This window comes from Pleurodeles waltl, chromosome 6 (assembly GCF_031143425.1).
Source record: "Pleurodeles waltl isolate 20211129_DDA chromosome 6, aPleWal1.hap1.20221129, whole genome shotgun sequence".
Lineage (NCBI taxonomy): Eukaryota > Metazoa > Chordata > Amphibia > Caudata > Salamandridae > Pleurodeles > Pleurodeles waltl.
The window spans coordinates 559520709-559544343 of record NC_090445.1 but is presented as its reverse complement, the minus strand read 5'-3'; the positions used below and the strand labels follow the sequence as shown (position 1 = coordinate 559544343).

At 43.6% G+C, this 23635-nt stretch overlaps 1 protein-coding gene and 1 pseudogene across 1 annotated transcript in view; one reads left to right on the top strand and one right to left on the bottom strand.

The window, feature by feature from the left end:
• The window catches only part of AMPD1 (adenosine monophosphate deaminase 1), a 1595039-nt gene that overhangs the window by 1234840 nt on the left and 336564 nt on the right, over positions 1 to 23635 (top strand). The window contains exon 9 of the mRNA XM_069242152.1: positions 16195 to 16358. Within this exon, the coding sequence (XP_069098253.1) occupies positions 16195 to 16358 (164 nt within the window). The remainder of the gene's footprint in view (positions 1 to 16194; positions 16359 to 23635) is intronic.
• LOC138302218 (huntingtin-interacting protein K-like) overlaps positions 17995 to 23635 on the bottom strand; it is a 42966-nt pseudogene continuing 37325 nt past the window's right edge.

The following is a 23635-nucleotide window of genomic DNA, read 5'->3' as shown; positions in this document are numbered from 1 at the left end:
CCAACTTGTCATTTCTTCCACAAGTACCTCGCTACATAGTAATAACAGACACGTCCCTTGTGGGATGGGGTGCCCACCTTCAGGATCTGTGAATAAGTGGGTCCTGGACTCAAAAGGACAAACAACTCCACATAAACCAGCTGGAGTTCAAAGCAATAGATCTGGCCCTAAAGGCTTTTTTACCAAGAGTTCGAAACTCGGATGTTCTGATCATGATGGATTATATCAGGAGCATGTTTTACCTAAACAAACAGGGTGGCACAAGGTCCTTACAGCTCTCACAACAAGCTCAGAACATTTGAAAATGGGCCATAAGAAACAACATTTTTCTGAAGGCGGAGACCGTGCCAGGGCAGACCAACGTCCTAGCAGACACTCTTCCGGATGGGGGGCAGGCCAAATCGCGATCTATTTGCCACATATGAGAACAGGAAATGCCCATATTGCGCAAGCTGGCTTCCCCAAAAAGGGTCGTGGGGGATTGCGTTTTTGATGAGATGGTCAGGGGTCTATGCCTATGCTTTTCCTCCAATCCCACTCATCCCCAGGGTGATCAGAAAGATAAAGACAGAAGGATGCTGTTTCCTGCTAGTAGCACCCAAGTGGCCCATGCATGTGTGGTTCACAGAACTCCTTGTGTTTTCGGAACAGCCACATGTTCTACTCAGACAGACGCTAACCCTGGTGACCATGCACCAGGGCCAGGTCAGGCATCTGTATCCGTCATCTCTACACTTGTCAGCCAGGCTCCTGAATTCAATGAAAACGCCACTTTACACATCTCATCAGAATGTAGGGCAATACTAGCCAATGCCAGAGCGAACACCACCAATAAGACTTATAGGCTTAAATGGAAGCGTTTTTGTTTGTGGTGTGCTGCGGAAGGAGTCCATCCTATCTCTTCGCTCCCGGAGCAGGTACTTCCTTATTTGTTACACTTGGCAAAATCTGGGCTTTCGGATTTCTCCATTCGAGTGCATGTAGCAGCAATTTCAAGATACCGCCGATCTCAGAACACTGCTTTGTTATTTTCCACTAGGATTGTGAAACAATTTCTTAGGGTCTTTTTCGAGTTTTTCCACCAGTGCGTAAAACCCCACCTTTGTGGTCCATAAACGTGGTATTGGGACATCTCATGAAAGCCCCTTTCGAGCCAATCCACAGGGCTGAACTGAAATTCATCTCTTGGAAGACGGTGCTGTGGCTGGCTCTTACTTCAGCTAAAAGAGTAAGGGCCAGATGTATCAAGCCCATTTTGCATTCGCAAACGGTGCGAATGCCCGTTTGCGAATGCAAAAATGCCTTTCAGTATTTATGAAAGCCTTTCGCAACGCAAATTAAAGGAATCGCTAAAATAGTGATTCCTTAAATTTGCAAGCCCATTTAGAGAATCGCAAATTGCGATTCTCTAAATAAGAAATCACAAATAAGGAATACTTATTTGCGATTTCTAAACCACATGTATCAAGCAATTCCTTAATGCGAATTTGGCATTAAGGAATCGCAATTACCACCAAGTAAAACTTTTGGTATGTGTGCGCCTTACATGTCCCCAAAAACATTTTAGGGTGCAGCGAGGGGGCCTTAGGCCCCCAGCACCTGGGGTTTTGCATTTCCAAAATTGTGAATTCAGGGTAGGAACTTGCTATTTGGAAAATGCAAAAACAACACAAACATGGGCCTACAGGCCCATAGGTGCGAATGGTGGCTGTATCGCTATTTGCGTTCGGTAATAGCATTTGAAATTTTTAAAGGATTGCTATTACCGAATCGCAAATATGATACATAGCATTTTGCGAATCAGAAATAGCGTTTTTTTTTTATTCGCTATTACTGATTCGCAAAATAATTTTTTGATACATCTGGCCCTAAGTGACATACAGGCCTTCACCATCAAAGAGCCTTTTCTTCAATTCACTCTTAGGACAAATCCTAAATATATTCCGAAGGTACCCTCAAATTTCCATTTGAATGAGCCAGTGATTTTGAAAACCTTTTTTCCTAACAAGCAGACGGTAGCGGAAAAAGCATTGCACTCGCTGGATATTAGGAGGTGTTTGAAATTTTATCTTCAAAGAACCCGGGACATCCGAAAATCAGACCAGTTATTTGTAGTCTTTGGGGATGCGAGGAAAGGTTCCCCGGCATCTAAACTGACTATTACCAGGTGGATCCGGCTAGCAATACAATTCTGTCATGCCCAGGCCGGAAAGACGCTCCACAACAAGGTCAGAACCCACTCTACAAGGGCGGTGGCCACGTCAGTGGCGCTCTTCGTGGGAATGACCTTGCAGCATATTTGCAGAGCAACCACATGGTCCAGCCAGCATACATTGACAAGGCACTACTGTCTCGAAGAAACAAATAAAATGGACACAGCGGTTGGGCAAGCAGTGCTGAGGCGTCTTTTCCGTTAAGGTGAGCCTCTCTGGTCATCCCACCTTCCACTTAAAGGGTATGTGAACTACTTTTCCTTAATCTGGTCAATGTTAACTTTTCTGGTTATAATGATTACTGTTATTATTATAGTTAGCTTGATATTAATTGTGGTATTTATGATTATGATTATCATTCTTATTGTTATGTTCCTGGAAATATTGATATATTGCTATCTAATATTAGCTAGGAGTAGAATTACTCCTATTATTATTATTATTGTTCTAATACAGCTATTACCTAGTTAAATAATATGACTGCTCGCTACTCTAATTCAAACATGTGACTGTATGAAAGATCCAATTATGGAGAAGAAAATTGGTTACTTACCTGTAACTGTGGTTCTCCATTATTGGTATATTTCATAGATTCACATGAGACCCACAATTCCTCCCCACAGAGGTTCCCCTTATAAATGAACTTTCTGCTTCACACTTGTACTATAAAGTCTGAGGGAAACAGCCTCTGTTGGGAGTGTTCTAGAGGGTGTTGATGCGTGATTGGCTGTAGCTCAAGTTTGGTTCTTTTTTATAAAAGAACATGGATAGGCTATAACAGTGCCTATTTGGGCCATTAAGGCCTAGTGTGATACACTTACTGCTATATGTATTTGAAGTTACAGTGAGGCTCCCACCTTGACAATAGGTAGTCTCCTACTACAGCACTCTGTGTGAAAGTGATAGGGCCAGTATAGGTTGGATAGTTTTGCCACTACAGATTACAATTGCCTGGCTGCACGGGGAGACACACTGGTGCCTGTCCCTACCTCACACACCCTTGCACCATTGTGCAAGGGAGTCATTGTTGTTGTCTGGTTACTAATTGTGAATGCAGTCACATCTGGCTGGAGAATGTTCATCATTTTCATTAAATACTTGCTAGGTTTGGCACGTCATGCAGCTCACTTTGGTTAACTACTTTCAAAGTGTCATGCCCATAAATCTCTGATGTCCTCTACCACTGGGGAGGTGTTGCATTGTTTCTGGTTCCGTGTTCTGGCTCTTGTGCAAAAATATGTATGTACAATGTACAGTAGATGTAATGTTCGTTGCACTCACACTCATCACATATGGGTACTCTCAGGGGCAGAGGGACACCTTGTCCCTACTTATCACAGCGTAGCATTATTCACCAGTTAACAGTTAACACAGTTCACCGACAAGCAGCCCTTGCATTTCTTGCTTACTCACATTCAATCAATCAGGGTTTTGTAAAGCTCACTACTCACCCGTGAGGGTCTCAAGGCACTGAGGAGGGGAGGGAGGAGAACAATGGGGGGGGAGGTGCTGCTACTGCTCGAACAGCCAGGTCTTGAGAAGTTTCCTGAAAGTAAAGAGGTCTTTAGTCTGGCGCAGGTGGGTGGGAAGAGTGTTCCACGTTTTGGCAGCGAGGTTCGAGAATGATCTACCACCAGTTGTAGTTCTGGGTCGGCAGAGTGGAGATGCCGGGTCGGGGTGTAGAAGGAGAGTCGTCTGTTGAGGTATTCTGGTCCGGTGTTGTGCAGTGCTTTGTGAGCATGGGTTAAGAATTTGAAGGTGATTGTCTTGTTGACTGGGAGCCAGTGCAGGTTTTTCAGGTGGTCTATGATGTGGCAGTGGCGGGGGATGTCCAGGATGAGGTGGGCAGAGGCGTTCTGGATGCGTTGCAGCCTCTTCTGGAGTTTGGCCGTGGTTTCTGCGTAGAGGGTATTGTCGTAGTCCAGCTTGCTGCTTACGAGGGCTTGGGTGACTGTTCTTCTGGTTTCGGTGGGTATCCATTTGTAGACTTTTCGGAGCATGCGGAGGGTGTTGAAACAGGAGGAGGAGATGGCGTTGACTTGCTGGGTCATGGATAGTGAGGGGTCCAAGATGAATCCTAGGTTGCGTGCGTGGTCGGTGGGAGTTGGAACGGTTCCAAGAGTGGCAGGCCACCAGGAGTCATCCCATGCGAAGGCGGTGGAGACAAAGATGAGGACTTCCATCTTTTCAGAATTTAGTTTGAGGCAGCTGCTCTTCATCCATTTGGCGATGGCCTTCATTCCTTCATGAAGGTAGGTCTTGGCGGAGTCCTTGGTGAGGGAGAGGATCAGCTGGGTGTTGTCAGCGTATGAGATGATGTTGAGGTTGTGGGAGCGGGCGCTGTTAGCGAGCGGGGCCATGTAGACGATGAAGAGCGTTGGGCTGAGGGGCGAACTCTGGGGTACGCCGCAGATGATTTCAGTGGCCTACGAGCGGAATGGGGGAGGCGGACTCTCTGGGTTCTGCCGGTGAGAAAGAAGATGACCCAGTCCAGGGCTCTATCACGGATTTCAGCATTGTTGAGGCGTGAGCGTAGTGTGTGGTGGCAGACGGTGTCGAACGTGGCTGAGAGGTCCAGGAGGATGAGGGCCGCGGTTTCGCCGCTGTCCAGTATGGTTCTGATGTCGGTTTCAAGGTATTGGATCTGTGTTGTGCATCTTTGGGTGGCGCAGGTTAGATGCTAATTCATGAAGACTATGGGCGTGAATATCTAGCTATTATTAGTGCAACCATGCACATGTATGTACTGTACAGTGTGAGCAGTGAGGTTATCATGTCAGAATGATGACATTGTCATGTTCACTGAACAACATATGTGGATGAGTGCAACAGTGTTATAGCCTCACATGCCTCACACATCCCATTTATAGCTGGTGAGTATTAGATACAGATTCTCATTGTTTGTCATTCAAATGACTGCAGCTTGTTGTTACACTTTGACGTTCCATTGGGAGACTGAGAGACAACATATTCCTCATACTTATACTTGGTGTAGGTGAATATCCAAAGACAGCATGTATAATTGACTTTAGCTCACTCTTCTTGAGATGCAAACAAGTGGTTTACGATTGTACACTTCTACTATGGTCCATGTATTCCTTTCAGCAAAAACATCCAACACTCTTTGGGTTTTGAAAAAAATGATGTATATGAGTTATTTTTACTCAAGATTGTAGGTCCCTCACTATGGCCCTCGTTACGACCCTGGCAGTCAGCGGTAATTGGGGAAAGGTACTGCCTACAGGCTGGCAGTACATTTTCCCAAATTATGACATTAGCGGTTTGGCTCAAGCCAAACTGACAATATGCAACTCCGTCTACCAGGGTGGTAACGGCCGCTGGGCTGCCCTTGGGATTATGACCCCGCCTACCGCCATGGTGTTCGTGGCAAGCATTCCGCCACGAAAACCATGGCGGTAGGCACTATCAGTGCCAGGGAATTCCTTCCCTGACACTGATAGGGATCTCCCTGACCCTTCCCCCCTGCCCTCCCCAGAGCCCTCCCGCACCTGCCCCTCCCCCTCCTGCCCCCACACATTTACACACCCACACATGCACACATACACGCTCATGCACACATGCATACCCACATCCACCCACGCATGCACACATACATACCCACACACCGCACATACGCATTCACAACACACAACATACACGTACACTCACATTCAGTCATTCACACACACATTCAACGTGACGCACACCTGCATGCACGCAAACAAAAATAAACACCCCCACACCACCCCCACAGACGTACACAACATCCCCCCCCGTCAGGGAACCCGACTGACCTGCTTGCAGTGGGTCCTCCGGCTGGAAACAGGACACGGCACTGCTGTCAGTACAGAATCCGCTAGCAAAACACCGTCAGGCTGTATCATTGCTCATGATACGGTAGGCGGTGTTTTGCTGGCGTGGCTCAGCTGCTGACAGCAGCACCACCTTACCGCCATCCTCCACCATGACCGTCAACGGTGTTCTGCCAGCCGTCTGGCGGAATCCTATCGACAGTCATAATGCGGGTGGGCAGCTGGTAGCCAGTGAGACGGTATGTTGACAGCCGTCGCCGTGGCGGTAGGCGGCAGTTACCCCCAAAGTTGTAATGGGGGCCTATATGTTTTGGGAGTCTAATTGTAGATGTTTGGGCATCACTAACAATTATTGGAAGCTTAGATAACCGGACATAATCCGTTTGGGAGACATGCCATGCAACATGTGGAGGTGAGGAACATTTCAGTGAGGAAATATGAATTGCCATTAAGGAAGGTACTTTTTTTCCAAATGGATAAGATCAGCTGGTGCACAAACACACAGGACAGTACTGGGTGACAAGGAGGTGGCATGATGTTAATCACAGGACCCCTAGGAAACTGGCCTGGGGGCACTGACAAAGTTTATCTGGCAGTTCACCAACGGAAACTGAGGAACTCTACATCTTCCTTCTCTGATAGGTGTTTTTCCTCCCCTGCAGTTGGTGGTGTTTCTATGGAAAACATCTGAGGCACATAGGCACATACACATTGGAGACAGCAGATGGGGTTCCTCTGTTCCCACCAGCCACTAAGACAGCCAGAAAATCCCTGACAAGTGTCTGGTGACTTGTCAACAAAGCAATGACATTGCAATTAATGGCACCCATTTTTGTAAAACAGGAGTTCAACTTGCATTCCATGGATTCCGTGATGTTACGGATGCCCCCAACTGCATGGCAAATTCAATGGTGTCAGAAGAAGAGGGCTATAGTTGTTCCCTCTCCATCATGACACCACTGATGTCAGCTATGGACTTATCAATACCATGGAGCCAATTGTAGGTGTCTGTAATAGCCTCTGCATACACTTATTAGGGCTACGCTATCTATGGACTCCTTCTAGGGTGGCCGCTAGGGTCTCCTACCACTCGCTGGTGAAATGCAACTTGGGGGTCCTTGGAGTCCTCAGCTGTGATTGAACAGCTAGATGGGGCATGTCCTGTGGAAGGCGGTTCCTCTGGAGACCCTGCAACATCGTCTTCACTTGCCAAGACGGAGGAGGAGAATCAATAGAGTTCAGGAGTTGTTCAAAAGTGCCATCATCCAAGAAGGGCAGGATGACCTCATCAAAAGGCTGGTCATCAAGGAAAGGCTGCTCTATGGAAGTGTTGTTGTCCCTCTGGAAAGGGATAGAAATATGATCCATGATAGATGTAGAACTATGTGATTTTGCTGAAATCCAGGCTGAACTTTCTTCACTTTCAAGTACACAGGGACATGTGGAAAATATGTTGCTACAATAGATGAGGCCATGTTACACTATTATTACCTTACACATGGCAATATCTTCACATTGTTCTCACAAACTCTGTATGAACAAGGGGGGGCATTTGTGTAATGACAGACAATGAAACACATCTAGGCAGCTTGCTGGCCTGCCCTGCCTGAAAGATTGAGTGCAGGTACGGGCCCTGTTTGACATATTACATTGCTTTTTTGGTTTGTGCCTACACTAATGTAATATCAGCTTCTTCATTCCACTGCTGAGACCATTGCACCATGTCACCAGGATTCCTAAAAACATTCTAGCCATCCGTTAACACCGCAGCACCAAGTTATGTTATTTTGTTATGTCTTACAAATAATCCTGCACTCTGCCTTTCACATAAAACATGCCAATCGGTCTTACTGTATTGTCTTTCATGTAGTTTGTGCAACATTTGCCCTAGGGGTCTTATTTCATCCACATCCACACAACTCTACATAGCAAGCAACCTTGCTATATTGCAGAAATAGGTAAGGCCATATTTCAATTTTTTGTGGAATCCAGGAGTCTCTTGGACACACACATTTATCTTCACAATCGAGAACATTAGACACTGAGAACCACTCTGAAGGGAATAGCCACTGTCACACTTAGAAATACATACCAACTCAAACTCACTCCATTTCTTCAGGACTCAAGATGCTCATCTGTAGAGTCCCACTTATTCCTTCACGCAGACCCACTCAGTTGTACTTCTACATGACGTCTCTGGAAATCATCATTCAAACCCAGAGACTCTGTTTAATCTCACACACAGATGACACCCTGATCATATCTTATACAATTCACAAACATGCCTACCTGTATGTGAGAGTAATGGCTCATACAGAAACTCGCACAATAGTAGTGAGGATATTCTGCAACATGTACCTACCATGGTTTCCAAGATCACTAGACCTAAACCCCTCATCCTCCTACCATTCCAGAAACCTTCCCACCATCCTGGACACCTAGCTCACCCTGACACTTCATAATTTCCTGTTTCACCTCCACATGCTTTCACATATGTTGCATAGTCATACTTCTCTTCTTCTGGCTCCCTCCTGACACCTATGAGACCATCAACCAGGCACTAATCACATGTAGAATGCAATATACCAATGCCCTCTACCACAGCATCTCTGCACAGTTGTCAAGTGACAAACTATCATACACAGCAGTGACTGACTATTTCTTAGTCACACACCACACCCCTCACCTCTTTGAGATATAGGCCCTCATTCTGACCTTGGCGGGCGGCGGAGGCCGCCCGCCAAAGTCCCGCCGTCAGGTTACCGTTCCGCGGTCGAAAGACCGCGGCGGTAATTCTGACTTTCCCGCTGGGCTGGCGGGCGGTCTCCTTCAGACCGCCAGCCAGCCCAGCGGGAAAGAGGCTTCCACGATGAAGCCGGCTCGGAATCGAGCCGGCGGAGTGGAAGCTGTGCGACGGGTGCAGTTGCACCCGTCGCGTATTTCACTGTCTGCGCAGCAGACAGTGAAATACATGTAGGGGCCCTCTTACGGGGGCCCCTGCAATGCCCATGCCAGTGGCATGGGCACTGCAGGGGCCCCCAGGGGCCCCGCGACCCCCCCTACCGCCATCCGGATCTCGGCGGTCCGACCGCCGGGATCTGGATGGCGGTAGGGGGGGTCAGAATCCCCGCGGCGGTGCAGCAAGCTGCGCCGCCGCGGAGGATTCAATGGGGCCGCGGTACACTGGCGGGACCCCGCCAGTGGTGCCGGTCCGACCGCGGCTTTACCGCCGCGGTCGGAATCCCCATTGAAGCACCGCCGGCCTGTCGGCGGTGCTCCCGCGGTCCTCCGCCCTGGCGGTCAAAGACCGCCAGGGTCAGAATGAGGGCCATAGTTCCTTACTCATTCAGACACACTGGCAGTTCAATATGCTCTGCCACACCTACAAGGCACTACACTACCAGGGACCACCTAGCTCACACCATCTGTGCTTCCAACTAACAATCAAGGACCTCTGCTGTGCATCACTTGCATTTAGCACCATCCCCGATATCTGTATGAGCAAGATAGCAGGTAGGATAGTCTCTTACATGGCAGCCAACACCTGTGAGAACCTCACCCAGCACATCAGGACAGCTGTGTGCAATATGGTTTAGTGCTAGTGACTACACCTGGCTCTTCACGTGATCTTACTTAGAGAGCCTACACATTACAGCACCTGGATAACCGCTTGGGTGAGAAGTTAACCTTCTAGCAAAATACATTTCAACCCACTTTTGGCTGGCCAGCCACAAGACAAGCACGCTTGCTTCATGGTACAAGGCGGCCATCAATGGCATTGACATATCTGTACATTTTCCGAGGTCCATGCATGATGTTGTGCTCCAGTCCATTTTGCTCAGTTTTGTGGGACGTGTAGTCATGTTGTAGATTGGACTAGTAGTCTCAGGATTCAGTGGACAACCTAGACTAGGCCAAAACATCACACATACATCAGAGAAACGTGGCAGGGCTGCACATAAAAGTATGTGACTGGGCAAATAATTCACAGTTGTGATGGATGAGTTTATGTGAGACATAGTGCAGCAAAGTGCATCAAAGTGTCTTGCTGCACTGCACTGCGCTGCATGACCGTTCTAACCATATGGTCCCTTGCTTACATGTACCCTGTGCTGGCTGTTCAGGTGATCCTACTTGGAGAGCCTGAACATTCTCAGAACCTGGATACTCTCTTGGGTGACAAGTTAACCCCCCTGGCAAACCACATTACCTTACACCACATTACATCCCACTTTGGACTGCCTAGTCCCAAGGCAAGCACACTTGCTTAATGGTGCATGGGGACCGTCATTGACACTAACCTAGCTGCACAGTCCATGCATGATCTGCTGCTCCAGTCCATTTTGCTTTGTTTTATGGGACTTGTCAATCATGTTGTAGATTACAGTACAAGTCCCAGGAGAAATGCAGTTCTTCCTGGTCCTCGACCGCAGCAATATCCTTCCCGCAACTCTTGCCATCAACTCTCTTGGGATGAGTGTCGCGACCTACTCCTAGGATGACCACCACCACCTACGGGCTGATTACCACTACCTAAAAATAAAAATAATCATCTACACTTTATAAACATCTAGTTTACATAGAATCTGTCAGCACCACTGTATGTCAACTAATTCTCCATGGGCATGTGCCCAAACATTCTACGCTAGAAGATATCTGATCACCCTAGACCGAAGGTTTTCAATTGAAATCGCTGTGCACCAATAGAAGGGAACTCACTGGAAAAATAGTATGGTTCTTTTTAAGGCCCTCACCCTCTCTAATAGTGGCATTTTCCATCATGTAGCCTTATCCTGGCACCTATAAACCAGTATCAGCATGAGCATATTCCAGGTCGTGAGGGTCTTCCTAAGACATAAACATACCCTCAGAGCACTCAGAATTCCCTTTTAATAAAAGGTTTACATGGTATAGGTAAGAGCAGTAGTGGGGTGTCTGTTGGATATAATGACCCTATACCCTTTCTAGTGGTGACGTTTGAGCCTTTTTTCTTAGGTCACTAAATGTTCCAGGCTTTCTTCAGGACTAGAACTAATGCCCCATAGTTACTTTAGTAATACATTAGTAATCTATGGTCCTTTCCCTATTGAGTTTGGACTTATGACATACAACAACAAACAATATACACCATGCATGGGGTTTAGTTGCTCTCTACATTTACCCTGTGTATATTCCTGTAAAAAATATATCATTGTATTATCTTTTAGCACCAGTTTATGTACACAAAAAGCACCATACATTTGTTAAAGAGACATAACCCAGCACTCTCTAGTACAATTGAATTCAAAACGTTGTATCTGTCAATAGTTGTACATGCATGTTCACACTATGACATAGACAAACATGAAGTGAAATCACTCCAAATAGCAAGGCAAAATGTACATAGTGTTAATGGCAATTACATTCATTCTCTCAGTGCATATTTCCTTGCGACATAAGAAGAGGGGGGACATACCCCTGCAGAGACACTCTGGTTGTCAGTATATATTTACGTAAACATATTTTTGGTGAAAGGGGAAAAACGGAGAGAGACATGCCAAATGTCAAATATGCTATGGTATACCAACATATTTGCATCATGTCAAAAGTAGTCCTCACTGACATTATCTCAGTGGTCTGAACTCACATCATCAAGGGGCACCTTGACGCCTTTGATACCTAAATAGCACCCACATCCCATCTCGTTTCCATATCAGCAGAGAACTTTTCAGAGAAAAATGTCTGAGAAGGTAGAAGTTCAGCGCAGCAAGCCTGCGGGAGAGTTCTTGGAGGGAGTGGCATCATTGGATGACCGTGGAGCTGAAGAGAATTTCACGAGATCAGATACCGATTTGGCGAAGGACCTCTGAAACAGATTTGCTGCTGTGAAGAAAAGAACGTAGTGAGAGAAAAAGCACAATCAATCCAGCAGGCAATGCAGCTTCGGCAGACAGGGAACAGATTGATTCCTGCCTCCTCTAGGTTCTCAGAGCACTTTTTCACCATTTTTTGTCTAAATCCTTACTTTTGGAAAATGGCCATCTGAGTACATTTAGCACCACAACCTAGGGTCCAGGAGCAGAGGGAGACCTCTTGGGGCTTCAGGACTCACTCAGGCTGGGTCCAGGGGCAGTTCAAAGATGGTGGGAGACTGTTATGTCTCTTTGGCTCTGAACAGGCGGCTGTCAAACCAGCCCTTGGAGCCTTCTGTGAAGCATGGGCGCAGATGTAGATGCAGGACTCAACAGCAGACAGCAAAGCAGTCCTTCCAGGCACAGCAGCCATCTGCTAGAGTGCACAGCAGGTCGCACCTTCAGGCAGCCCTCTGGGAATCCTTCTGCATGTCCAGTAGTGACTGAAGTGTGGGTCTGGAAGTCCTGTTTTTATACCCTGGTGCTCTGCTCCTAGAACGTGGTAGAACTTTATGTAAAGGTTCTGCTAAGTTCTTGGAGTTTCCTGACTTCTCTGCCTTCAAGCTGGCTGCAGTAACATTAAAAAGTTGTTAGGCCTATTGCCAGGAGATAGGACATTGCCTGATATGCAAAGTAAATTGAATTCTATATCCCTAAAGACAGTCTCTGAGGCGGGGAAGGCTAGTATGCTGAAAGCATAGTTGAATTTGGGAAGGATATTCATTTTAATAATTTGAACCTTTCCTCAAAGGGAGATGTTTAGGGATGCTCATTTTTAGGGTCGAGCCTGCGTTGCATGCGCTCGCGCATGCGTATCGCAGCGAGACGATTTTGTATTTAGAAAAGGGCTCGGAGCCCTGTCAACTTCACGTCAGTGTTTTTTATTGGTTCGTGGGCTTGCCTAATAAAATCTGCTTGCTTTCATTAGTCAAAGGCACGCATATGTCATGCCTTTTCCGGTGGCTAGCCCACCTCGAGCGCAGTGACCAAGTACAGAAAACATGAGACGCTCGCTGTTTTCCATCAGGCTCGTGGACTTCTTTTTCTCTACTTTACTAGTACGATCTCGCTTGGCAGAAGTCGAGCGCTTTACATAGTTAATTTCACTTTTTTGGGTTATGTACATTAATGCACTTTTGCCCGATAGGTGAAAAGTCGGGTTAGGAGTTTACAACGCGATCAGCTCTAACATGAGCAAATGCGAGACCCGTTGCATTGTAAATGCTTGTTTGGAAATGTTGCCTCATTTTCACTGCAGTGAGGGAGATATTGAGTACTATGTTGTGTAATCCTCTATTGATATAAATTTCCAGATATTTTCACATATTTTAAAGTCATGAAAGGCATGTCCCCTCGAGCGCCCTTATCATAGTTTGGGTGAGCAGAGAGCCTTGTATTTGGTCAAATTAATCTTGTAAGCTGAAAAAAGGGAGAAAGAATCCAATTGGTCTGTAAGTACCTTTTTTTCATTTGGTGGTTCTAGGTAGAGCCAATAGAATGTCGTCTCCATAGTATAGTGCTTTAATTGTTCTTGCTGGCATGAGAATCCTGTGAATTTGTGAATTGGCATTGAGAGCAATCACCAGGGTATCCAACTCTAATTAAAACAATAACAGGGACAGTGGACACCCATAGCACATCCCTTGAAGTATGGTGATGTGTGGCCGCCAGAGTTCACTGATAAAGTGGGATGCATGATGCATACAGTAAATGTGAGAAAGTTCTTACAACCATACATCCATCAGGCGGGAAAGGTTCCACCATTCTACCCGGTCCAACAACTTTTCAGCATCAAGGGATAGAAGGAGTTTCTAATCCAAATTGTCTCTTGCATCCCATATGATAAGAGCAATCGTTCGTAAGTGGTTAGTGGACGATCTCTCCCCACAAAGCGGGGCTGTGCAGGGTGACTCAAGCGGGCAATAACTTTCCCCAGGTGATTCGCTAGAGCTTTTGTCAGTATCTTGACATCCCCATTAAGAAAGGAGTTTGGCCTGCAGTTAGAACACACTAGGGAGCCTTTGCCTGGATTGGGTATTACTCATATGCTAGTTCGCATTAAGGGGGTCATTATGACCTCGGCGGTCTTTTTGCAAGTCTGCCAAGGGCCCGCTGTACAAGACCGCCTGTGCAGGCGGTTTGCTGCTCAGCGTATTATGACTGTTGGCTGCTCTCCGTTGTTATTCTGACGGAGAGCCGCCAACAGCCATACTTGCGGGCGGCGGGGAAGTGGAGGTTGCGCCACCTCCATCGCCACGCCAACAGAACACCGCCCAGCGAATCACGTAGTGTGATTCGTCGTGGCGGTGTTCTGTTGGCGGTGTGGTGTCGGCGGAGCTGCCCCCATGGCTTCCGTCCCCTCCCGGAGGATTGACGGACCAGTTAAGTCGATCGTCCGTTAGGGGAGGGGGGTGGGGGGGTGTTGTGTGCGTGCATGGGGGGGTGCGTGTGTGTATGTAGAGGGGGTGTGTGGGTGCGTGTATGCTTGCGGGGTGTTGTGTGTATGGGAATGAGTGCGTGTATGGCTGTGGGTATGGCTGTATGGATGTGTGCGTGTATGTTTGAATGTGGGTGTGCGTGTCTGACTGTGTGTGTGGATGTAGGCATGTATGTCGGGGTGTGTGCGTGTGTGTGTTGGTGGTGCCTGCTTGCGTGTCGGGTGTGTGTGAGTTCTGTGATGTTGGAGGTCGGGGTGGGAAGGGGGGCCCTGCCACCTTTGGGGGGTGGCAGGGGTGGTGGGGGGTGTAGGGGAGGGAGTCAGGGTGGGTGAGACCCCTTTCAGTACCAGGGAAGGAATTCCCTGGCACCGATAGTGCTTACCACCATGGATTTCAACGCGGTTGAAACCACTGGAAATCCACAGCGGTAAGCCGGGTCCAAATACCGCCGGCGGTATACTGACGACCACCGGGCTGGAGACCCAGGTCTCCAGCCCGGTGGTCGTCTCCGCCCTGGCGGGGGGAACGGAGAACCGGCGGATGACCATGGCGGTAACCGCCATGGTCATAATTCACCAAGGTAAGACGGCCAGCCTGTTGCCGGTCTTACCGCCGGTTCTCCGCCATCCGCCAGGGTTGTGATGACCCCCTAAGTCTCCATTCAGAAGACCTGAAACCAGTGAATCACAAAAAGCTGATGTCACTGGTTTATTTATTTTATAAAATTGTATTGGGAAACCATCTTACCCTAGAGCCTTACCGGTCACCTTATCTTCAATTGCCTGCACTACTTAGTGGATATTTTGTTATCTAGGGAGTTCATTTGTTCCCATGCCAGTGGCAGTATAGTCAGGTCATAGAATGGCCTTTACTTTAAACAATTACTGTTATAAAATGTATTTTTAATTGCGGTAATAAATACTTAATTTCCCAGAATACAGTTTTCTTTCAATGAAAAACGTAAGACCAAGAAGGACCCTGTGTGGAGCTACGCATTAGTGCGATACAATTACTGACATAATAGTTTATGTTCCAATGTCCTTTACGAGGTTCTGAATGGTTTATTCCTCAATTGCCAGGTTAAGACTTCCCAAGCTTCAACGCAAATTAATAACTGAATAGCTGAAGGGCAGAAGAGCAGGTGAATATTAAGTATCCCTGTGGAACGTATACTCTAAGTTTAATGCCTGCATCATTTATGTACCAGCATCTATGACACATGCCTCTTTTCTGGAATTGTGGTGTTCATATGGTAAATAAAGAAGCCAGAGTTTGACATCTTTGGTCTTGCTGCGCTGCCATCCACCCGGTTCTCCGGGTAGCTCCCACAGCACACCTCTGGGTGGCTAAAAGCATGGAGAATTCAGTGCGGTTCAGCGAATGCGAGCACTGATTTAACTGACTGCAGCCTCTCAGAACATGGCATTTAACAATTGAAGAAGCGCTGCTTCTTCTTTCACACAAGCAGGGCTTTTAGTACGTTCTTGGTACTGTTCTCTGTACAGATATATTCCAGGTATTTGGTTTCCCTGACACCATGCGGTACGCAAACGTAATTCGGCGGAACTTTCCACAACTGAGAACTAATACACTTTTCCTCACATTTTGTTTTGATGCAGAAACTTGAATAATTGTTCTGTATTCTGCATGTGAACAATTCTGCGGTGCTCCAATTATATGTGTTTGCTGTTTCTTTCGATGTTTTAAAATGTATTAAAGTGAACACAAGAATCGTAATCAACGGTCGATATTATAAAAATACATATAAATATGAATATAGCAATCAATAGTCATGCATTTTGTAGGCATCTTTTCTACAGTATCACTCCATTTTTGATAGATCACTGGTTTTGACAGCGTGGATGATGAATCGAAACACAGCGGCCATATGTTCACCGAAGATAGTCCTAAACCACAGCATTGGAATATAGAAAGGAGTCCAACATACAGCTACTACATTTTTTACATGTATGCAAATATTACAGTCCTTAATAATCTTCGCAGGTAAGTCAATCAAATTTAACATATTATACACTGTATGTTGCATTAATGATTGCTGCTAAAGGTAAATGAATGTTATACTCTCATTATCCTTACTTTCTAAATACTTCACTGTGTCACCTCAAACAGGTTATATGCCAGTATATGGTGTGCAAACAATATTATCATACAAAAAATATAACCGGGATATCAACTATCATAATATTGGGAAGGCAAGTATATATAGTTAAGTATAGATTTACTATTCTTAACTCCAGATCGACGTACTTTGAAAATATATACATATCACCAAGATAGATAAATATATGCCATTTAAAATATTATATCAATACGTATCTACTTACATTCACAATATAGTGGCAATCGAACTTCTGGATACAGTAGTTTTGTAGGATGATATTTAAAACAGAATTCTCTAGTAGAATACATTCGAAAAGATTCCAACTTTAGGGTGTGTGTTCTGCAGTAATTGAAGTCATATGTGAGTTTAATTAATTATATGTCTGTACAGGAGGCCAGAATTATGCTTCTCAGTAAGTGTACCTTTCCCTTATACTTCTTTCCATATTCTACGTGCTTTTATTATACTACTATTGCTACTATAGCTATTGTACAGGCTTTGTTTAGGTCTGGAGCTGTATTTTTCGCATACTTTTACAAAACAGCCAGTACAACTCAGGTACCATTACCATGCATAACTTTTACTACACAGGATTTTAAAACAGCTATACCTTTACCATGCATGCCTTTACCACAAATGTCCTTGTAAAGGAATGAATGGTAAAGGCATATGTGTGGTAAAGGTTTTGCAAGTAAATGTCAGTATTTTATAGGTAAGTATGAACCTCTATATATATATATATATGGCCATAAAAGTTCCTGCTGCTTGCCCAGCTTCTTCCACCTCTCGGGGTCGGTGCAGGTCACGGCCACTGGTAGTCCTTATTAAATAACAGAGGAAATGCCACTCTTCACAGGCATTCAAAAAGATCGCATTCCACAGTTTTCAGTTGAAAAACAGAGTTTAATGGTGACGCATTTCGATCAAAAGATCTTCCTCATGGCCAGTAATGCTCATAGTGTTCCCACCCATTAAAATAGACATAATACACCCTCACATAAACATAGAACAAATACTGTATGTATCCAAAACTAATTGTGTATTCTCCATTAAAATCCCAGAAAAAGCTATATACATCATGATTCTAACACCTAAAAATGAATTACTTATATTCAACCTTCATGAACCTTAATTTTGAAGATGAAAAACATTGGTGTCTTATTCTGCCCAAAATCATAAAAAATGATAAATAAAACAAAATATAACATTCTATCTCAAATGTAAAATGCATTGTTTCTCTTCTTTGATTTCTCCACATTTCTATTTTTTATCTAGATGATTTTTAGCTTATATTCAAGAAAAACTACCTCTCTTTGAATTTTCTTTTGGCCAAGTGTCCATAATAATTTTCATGGAGAAAATCAAACCAAATTGTGAAGGTGGTAACACATCTATTTTTGAAATTTCTTATGGAACATTTATGATCCCACAAAATATTCTTGTCCCAACTTAAGCAAAAACAATGCAAAAATGAGTTTTTGATTAAAAAAAATGAATGAATTACTTGAATTTTAGGATTCAACCTACATGTACAAAAAGCTCTTCATCCACATTAAACCCATTCAGAGTCTTACTATTGAGACGAACAATGTATTTAGATTCCATGATACGTAACCTCTTCTCCCTGTCGCCACCTCTGGCAGTGAGCAATATCCTATTAATGCCAAAGAATGACGGTGTGTCAGAATTTTGAGAATGCTTTTCTTTCCAATGCCTTGCTGCAGGGTAATTCTGATCATAATTGTGTATTGCCCTCAGATGCTCCAGGTCTCACTTTGTATTACATGTAATGAATTAATCAATTTTCCTACTCTGTCAATTGGGTAATCCAAAGGTTTTCACATTTTTACTACCTTTACATGCATTACACTTCCCACATTTGTGGAACCCTTTCTGTTTTGATAACCAACCTTCCTGTTTGGTTTTTATGCTAAAATTACTCTGCACTAGCATATCTCTCAAAGACTCAAATTTACTATAAGTGATCAATTGGGGTGTGATTTGTAAAGATCCGGATTTAGGCCCCGAAGTTGGTTCAACACCTTTGGTTACATATCGTAAAGCATCGTCGATTAAGGATTATGTAGTGAGGAGTCATTTTTCATCAAAAAGAGAACAAAACTGGTTAGTTGAACAACAACAAGGATTTAGTAAATGCAATAATTGTAAAGCATGTAAGATTGGTAAATCAACCAAAATCATTAAATTGCCCAACGACATTGAATTTCAAATTAAACATAGAATCACATGTACTACCAAATATACAATTTATGTAATTGAGTGCCATTGTGGATTAAAATACGTTTGTAGAACTATTTGCATGCTGAAGAAAATAATTTTGGAACATATCAGAGCGATTACACAGAATGATTTCACCTATGCAGTAGCTAAACATTTGAAAACACATGAAATTAACAATTGGAAAATCTTGAGACATAATGGAATAGATCACATTCCTGAACATGAAAGAGGTGGGGACAATTAGAGTCGAGATATATTATTCAAATTAGAACAAAAACACCATATGGATTGTATAATGATGAGGAGCTTTTTATACATTTATAAAAAGAACCATGAAAAAATATTTGGAGTATATATCTTGGTACTGTATCGGCATCTATGTCGACCCATTGGATTGTCAGAATGAGAAAAAACACTTTAATAATATTTTATGGTTCTAAAACAAATATTAAGGATATTGGGCTCTATGAAAAAAATATTGAAGATGCTTTAAAACCATTGAGAATTCTAAGCGAATAAACCAATCTTGAGAATATTGGATACAACATTTGAATTTTACAGGCCTTCACTCTTAAATGTATAATTAATTTAATTTCGTAAAAGTAATTTGTGTGGATATGTAAATTTTCAATTATATTATGTGGTATTACAATATTTGAATTGATTACATATACAGGAATTATTTTCTTTTGTTAGGCACTACTATTCCCAGAATGCATTGTATTGGCGATAATTATGTGAGAATATAAAAGTGAACATAGTGAAAGGACTTGTAAACTCGGAAGAAGACCGGTTGGTCAAAACACGTCAGTTTTGTTTTTGCTGCACTGATTAAAAGTAAAGGATTAAGACTCAATGGAGTGCGTTGCCAGTATCTTTGCGGTTCTGATATAAACCCTTTGTACCTTAGTCAAATTTTGCTGTTCATTCTTACTCATTTGGTATCTCACTTTCTTCAGTTGCTTAATAACATCCCTTTCAAAGACATCAATAGGCTCACAGTGTATAGCAGGTAAAAATACAGATTTAGGTTTGAACGAAGTAGGACACGGGCTATCTAATTCGATGCACGAGTCCACTAAGTTTAACACAGGATCTTCATGGGCTATATATATATATATATATATACAGTATGCATATATATATATATATATATGGGGTCTCTAGTTGGCAGTCAGTTTGCACCCTGTCCAAGCAGGGACTCTCACTCTAGTCAGGCTAAGGGAGATACACAGCTCAGATATCCCCTGCTCACCCCCTTGTTAGCTTGCACATTCAGTCAGGCTTATCTCAGAGGCAATGTGTAAAGTATTTGCACAAACTCACACAGAAACACAGTGGAAACACCACAAAATGACTCCACACCAGTTTAGAAAAATAGCCAATATTTATTTAAATTAAACAAGACCAAAACAACAAAAATCCAACATACACAAGCTAAGATATGACTTTTTAAAGTAAAATAAAATATTAATCCATAGAAATCAATGGATGTGTTGTTTTCGCACAAAGTACATGGAATGCATCAAAAATAAAGCTGCAAGGGTGACTGTACATCAGAAAAGCAAGCGATGCATAGATTCCTTACTCGCATAAGATATTTTTAATTAAACCGCTTTCCTTTGTATAATCCCTTGTCATTCTCACATTATTTTTTATCTGGTTTCTTTTCTCTTTTTGGGAATAATACCTCATTTTGACTTATCATTTTCATCCTTTCTAGATTTGAATTCAAAATTTATGATTGTAACCTCTCTTTTTAAATCTTTGGATTGTTTCCTTAAATTTTAATTGTACTTCCTTTTCATTTGAGCAATTTCTCCGCATCCCTATTAACTCACCATATACTTTTTATTAAGGGCTTATGGTGAAAATTTTTACCATGCAAAATGCTAATAGTCGAAGTTTATTTTTGACACACTGTTTTTCTAGTTTGTCATTATCAACATAAATAGTGACATCTAAAAAGTTTAATTGAGTTTTGCTCATTTCACATGTGAATTTCAATCCAATATTTGTATCAATATACAAGTCATTACTTTTGCCTTTTGCTATTTTTCTCTCCCACCATCCCATTACTAGGTTGGCATAGTTGGGAGAGAGAGAAATGCCCTTTGCTGTCCCACACAATTGTTGATAAATCTCATGATTGAATAACAATATATTATTCTTAAGACACATTTCTATCATGGAGAGTAGCATCTTAGAATGTTCAAATTCTATTATACTCCTTTGTCTTAAAAATATTCACAAGCTTTCAATCCAATTTCATGATGAATCGATATATATATAGGGAAACCACCTCAATTTTAACTAACAAGTACTCATCACTCCAATTTATATTTGTAAGAATTCTCAATAAATCCCCTGAATCTTTGATATATGAGCTTAATGTCATAACAATGGGTGCCAGATAGAAATCAACATAATCAGATATTATTTCATAAAGTGAGTCACATGCAGATGCAATTGGTCTACCTGGCGGAGCAGTTAGTGATTCATGAATCTTTGGTAGAAAGTAAATTGTGGGTATAGTTGGATTTCCTATTTTCAAAAATGTATATTCATCAGTATTGAGCAACAATTGTTGATGCCAATCATTCAATTTTCAATGCCGTTGATAAATCATTCTACTAATTGGATTCTGATTGAGTTTTTTATAGTTCACTTCATTGTTTAGTTGTCTGTATGCTTCTGCAATGTAATCTTGTGTGTTGAAAATCACAATGTTCCCACCCTTATCTGCTGGTTTAATTAGGATTTCATTATTATTCATCAGATTTTTCAAAGCCAAGTGATCATTCTTCATAAAATTTTCCAGTGATCCTCGATGTCTCTTCTTTTGCAATATATATATGTATATACATATATATATATATATATATATATATATATATATATATATATGTGTGTTGTGGCGGTCGGCACTAGGTAGTCATAGTTAGGACCATGTTTCCATAGAAAAAGGGTTTTCTGACTATGGGCCTCATTACAACTTTGCCGCCCGCCAAGTTGTAACCGCCGTGCGGCCGCCAATGTGGCCGCACTCCCGCAGTGCCCATTTTTACATCCCCGCTGGGCCGGCGGGCGGAAACCGAGTTTCCGCTCGCCGGCCCATCGGGGATGTGGGCTGCAACATGGGAGCCGGCTCCAAATGGAGCCGGCGGTGTTGCGGCCGTGCGACGGGTGCAGTTGCACCCGTCGCTCTTTGACTGTCTGCAGAGCAGACAGTGAAAAGCCGCATGGGGCCCTGTCAGGGGGCCCCTGCACTGTCCATGCCAGTGGCTGGCGGTCGGGGACTCGTAATCCCCTGGGCAGTGCTGCTAGCAGCGCTGCCCAGGCGGATTATCACCGCTGGGGGAAATGTGGTAGCAAACCGCCCGCCCCGGCTGTGCGACCGCGGCGCTTCCGCCGCGGTTGTAATGACCCAGGAAGCACCGCCAGCCTGTTGGCGGTGCTTCCATCATTTTAGCCCTGGCGGTCTTGTACCGCAGGGTCGAAATGACCCCCTATATATTTGGTACCATTTGACGGATCTACATGGAATTTTCCAAAACAAGTTCCCTGATTATTCTTGTTGCACACAGAAAGTTTAGGGGTGATCCGTCAAGCAGGGGCCGAGAAAAAGGGGGGGGTCAAAAAAGTTGTGTTTCCCATGTTAATTCCCATAGGACCTTTAGACACAACTACAGCCCGAACCACTGAACAGAAATACACCAGATTTGGCAGAAAGCTAGCGTTCATTATGTAGATTACACTTCTGCTTATTTGGTGTAAATCTGTTCAGTAGTTTTTGAGAAATTAAAGAAAATCCAAATGTGTATATATGTGATTGCGAGGACTTCACGAAAAAAGACATGCTCATGCAGGGAAATGCATAACTCTGATTGGCTGCCAACACTTCAAACCAGAAAGAGTTGGCAGCTATCTTGGGACTCGGCTTGAGCCAAGTCCCAGAAAAAAGAGAAATTGAAAGTAGATTACCCTCTAATTCCCAATCTTTTATTTCTTACCAAAAATTCAAAAGTACAGAGAGAAACCTCCAGGAAGGCCCATAGTATCTACGATAGGCAGTCTATTTGGTAGCACCACCATGAAAAGGCTGGCAGAGAACAGGTGGAGGGGGCCCCAAGGGAGTCCCTGGCCAGCACCATCTCAATGTTCGCAATGCAAGTGTGCTTGTGCACCCTGCAGGCTACAGCATTTCAGCCAGCTCAATTACAAGCCAGAGACCATGCTGTAGCCTGTTTCCCGTTAGGCCAGTGGGGGAAACTCAGGTTTCTGCCCGCTGACCTAGCGGGAAACTCTTAATGACACTGACGGGGGTCGCCGCGTAGGGGGCAGCCACCCTGTTGGGAGTTTGACAGACGGGCATTCCCATCTACCCGACTCAAAATAGGGCCACAGTGCATTAGACTTTATACCTAGATCATAGGGAATTACAATTAACAAGACTTGAATCTATGCTTATTTTGAGATTTGATTTGAAAGAACTGAAGGGTCTGAATGTGGATGAGGGGTTACACAGCCTTCTATGATGATTCTTATCTGAAGCATTGCTTTAATAAGTGGATACATTTCAGTGGACTTTTTTATCTTATCTTAAAAATGTGGTGTTTTTTGTATTTACTTATTTTTGATGTACGAGTGACTTTAAATATGGTGCGTTCAGCCTTTCTTTATGAAATAAAACTATTGATTTTTGACCACCTGGAATACCGCCCTTGCTCTTCTTGCACAGACGGGGAACAGGATTATAAATAAATAAATATATATATATATATATATATATATTTATATATAGACATACATACACATGAATAAATAAATATGAACATTTGTATATACTTTTTTATATATACTTTCATTTATACATAGATAGGTACACACACATATATATATATATATATATATATAT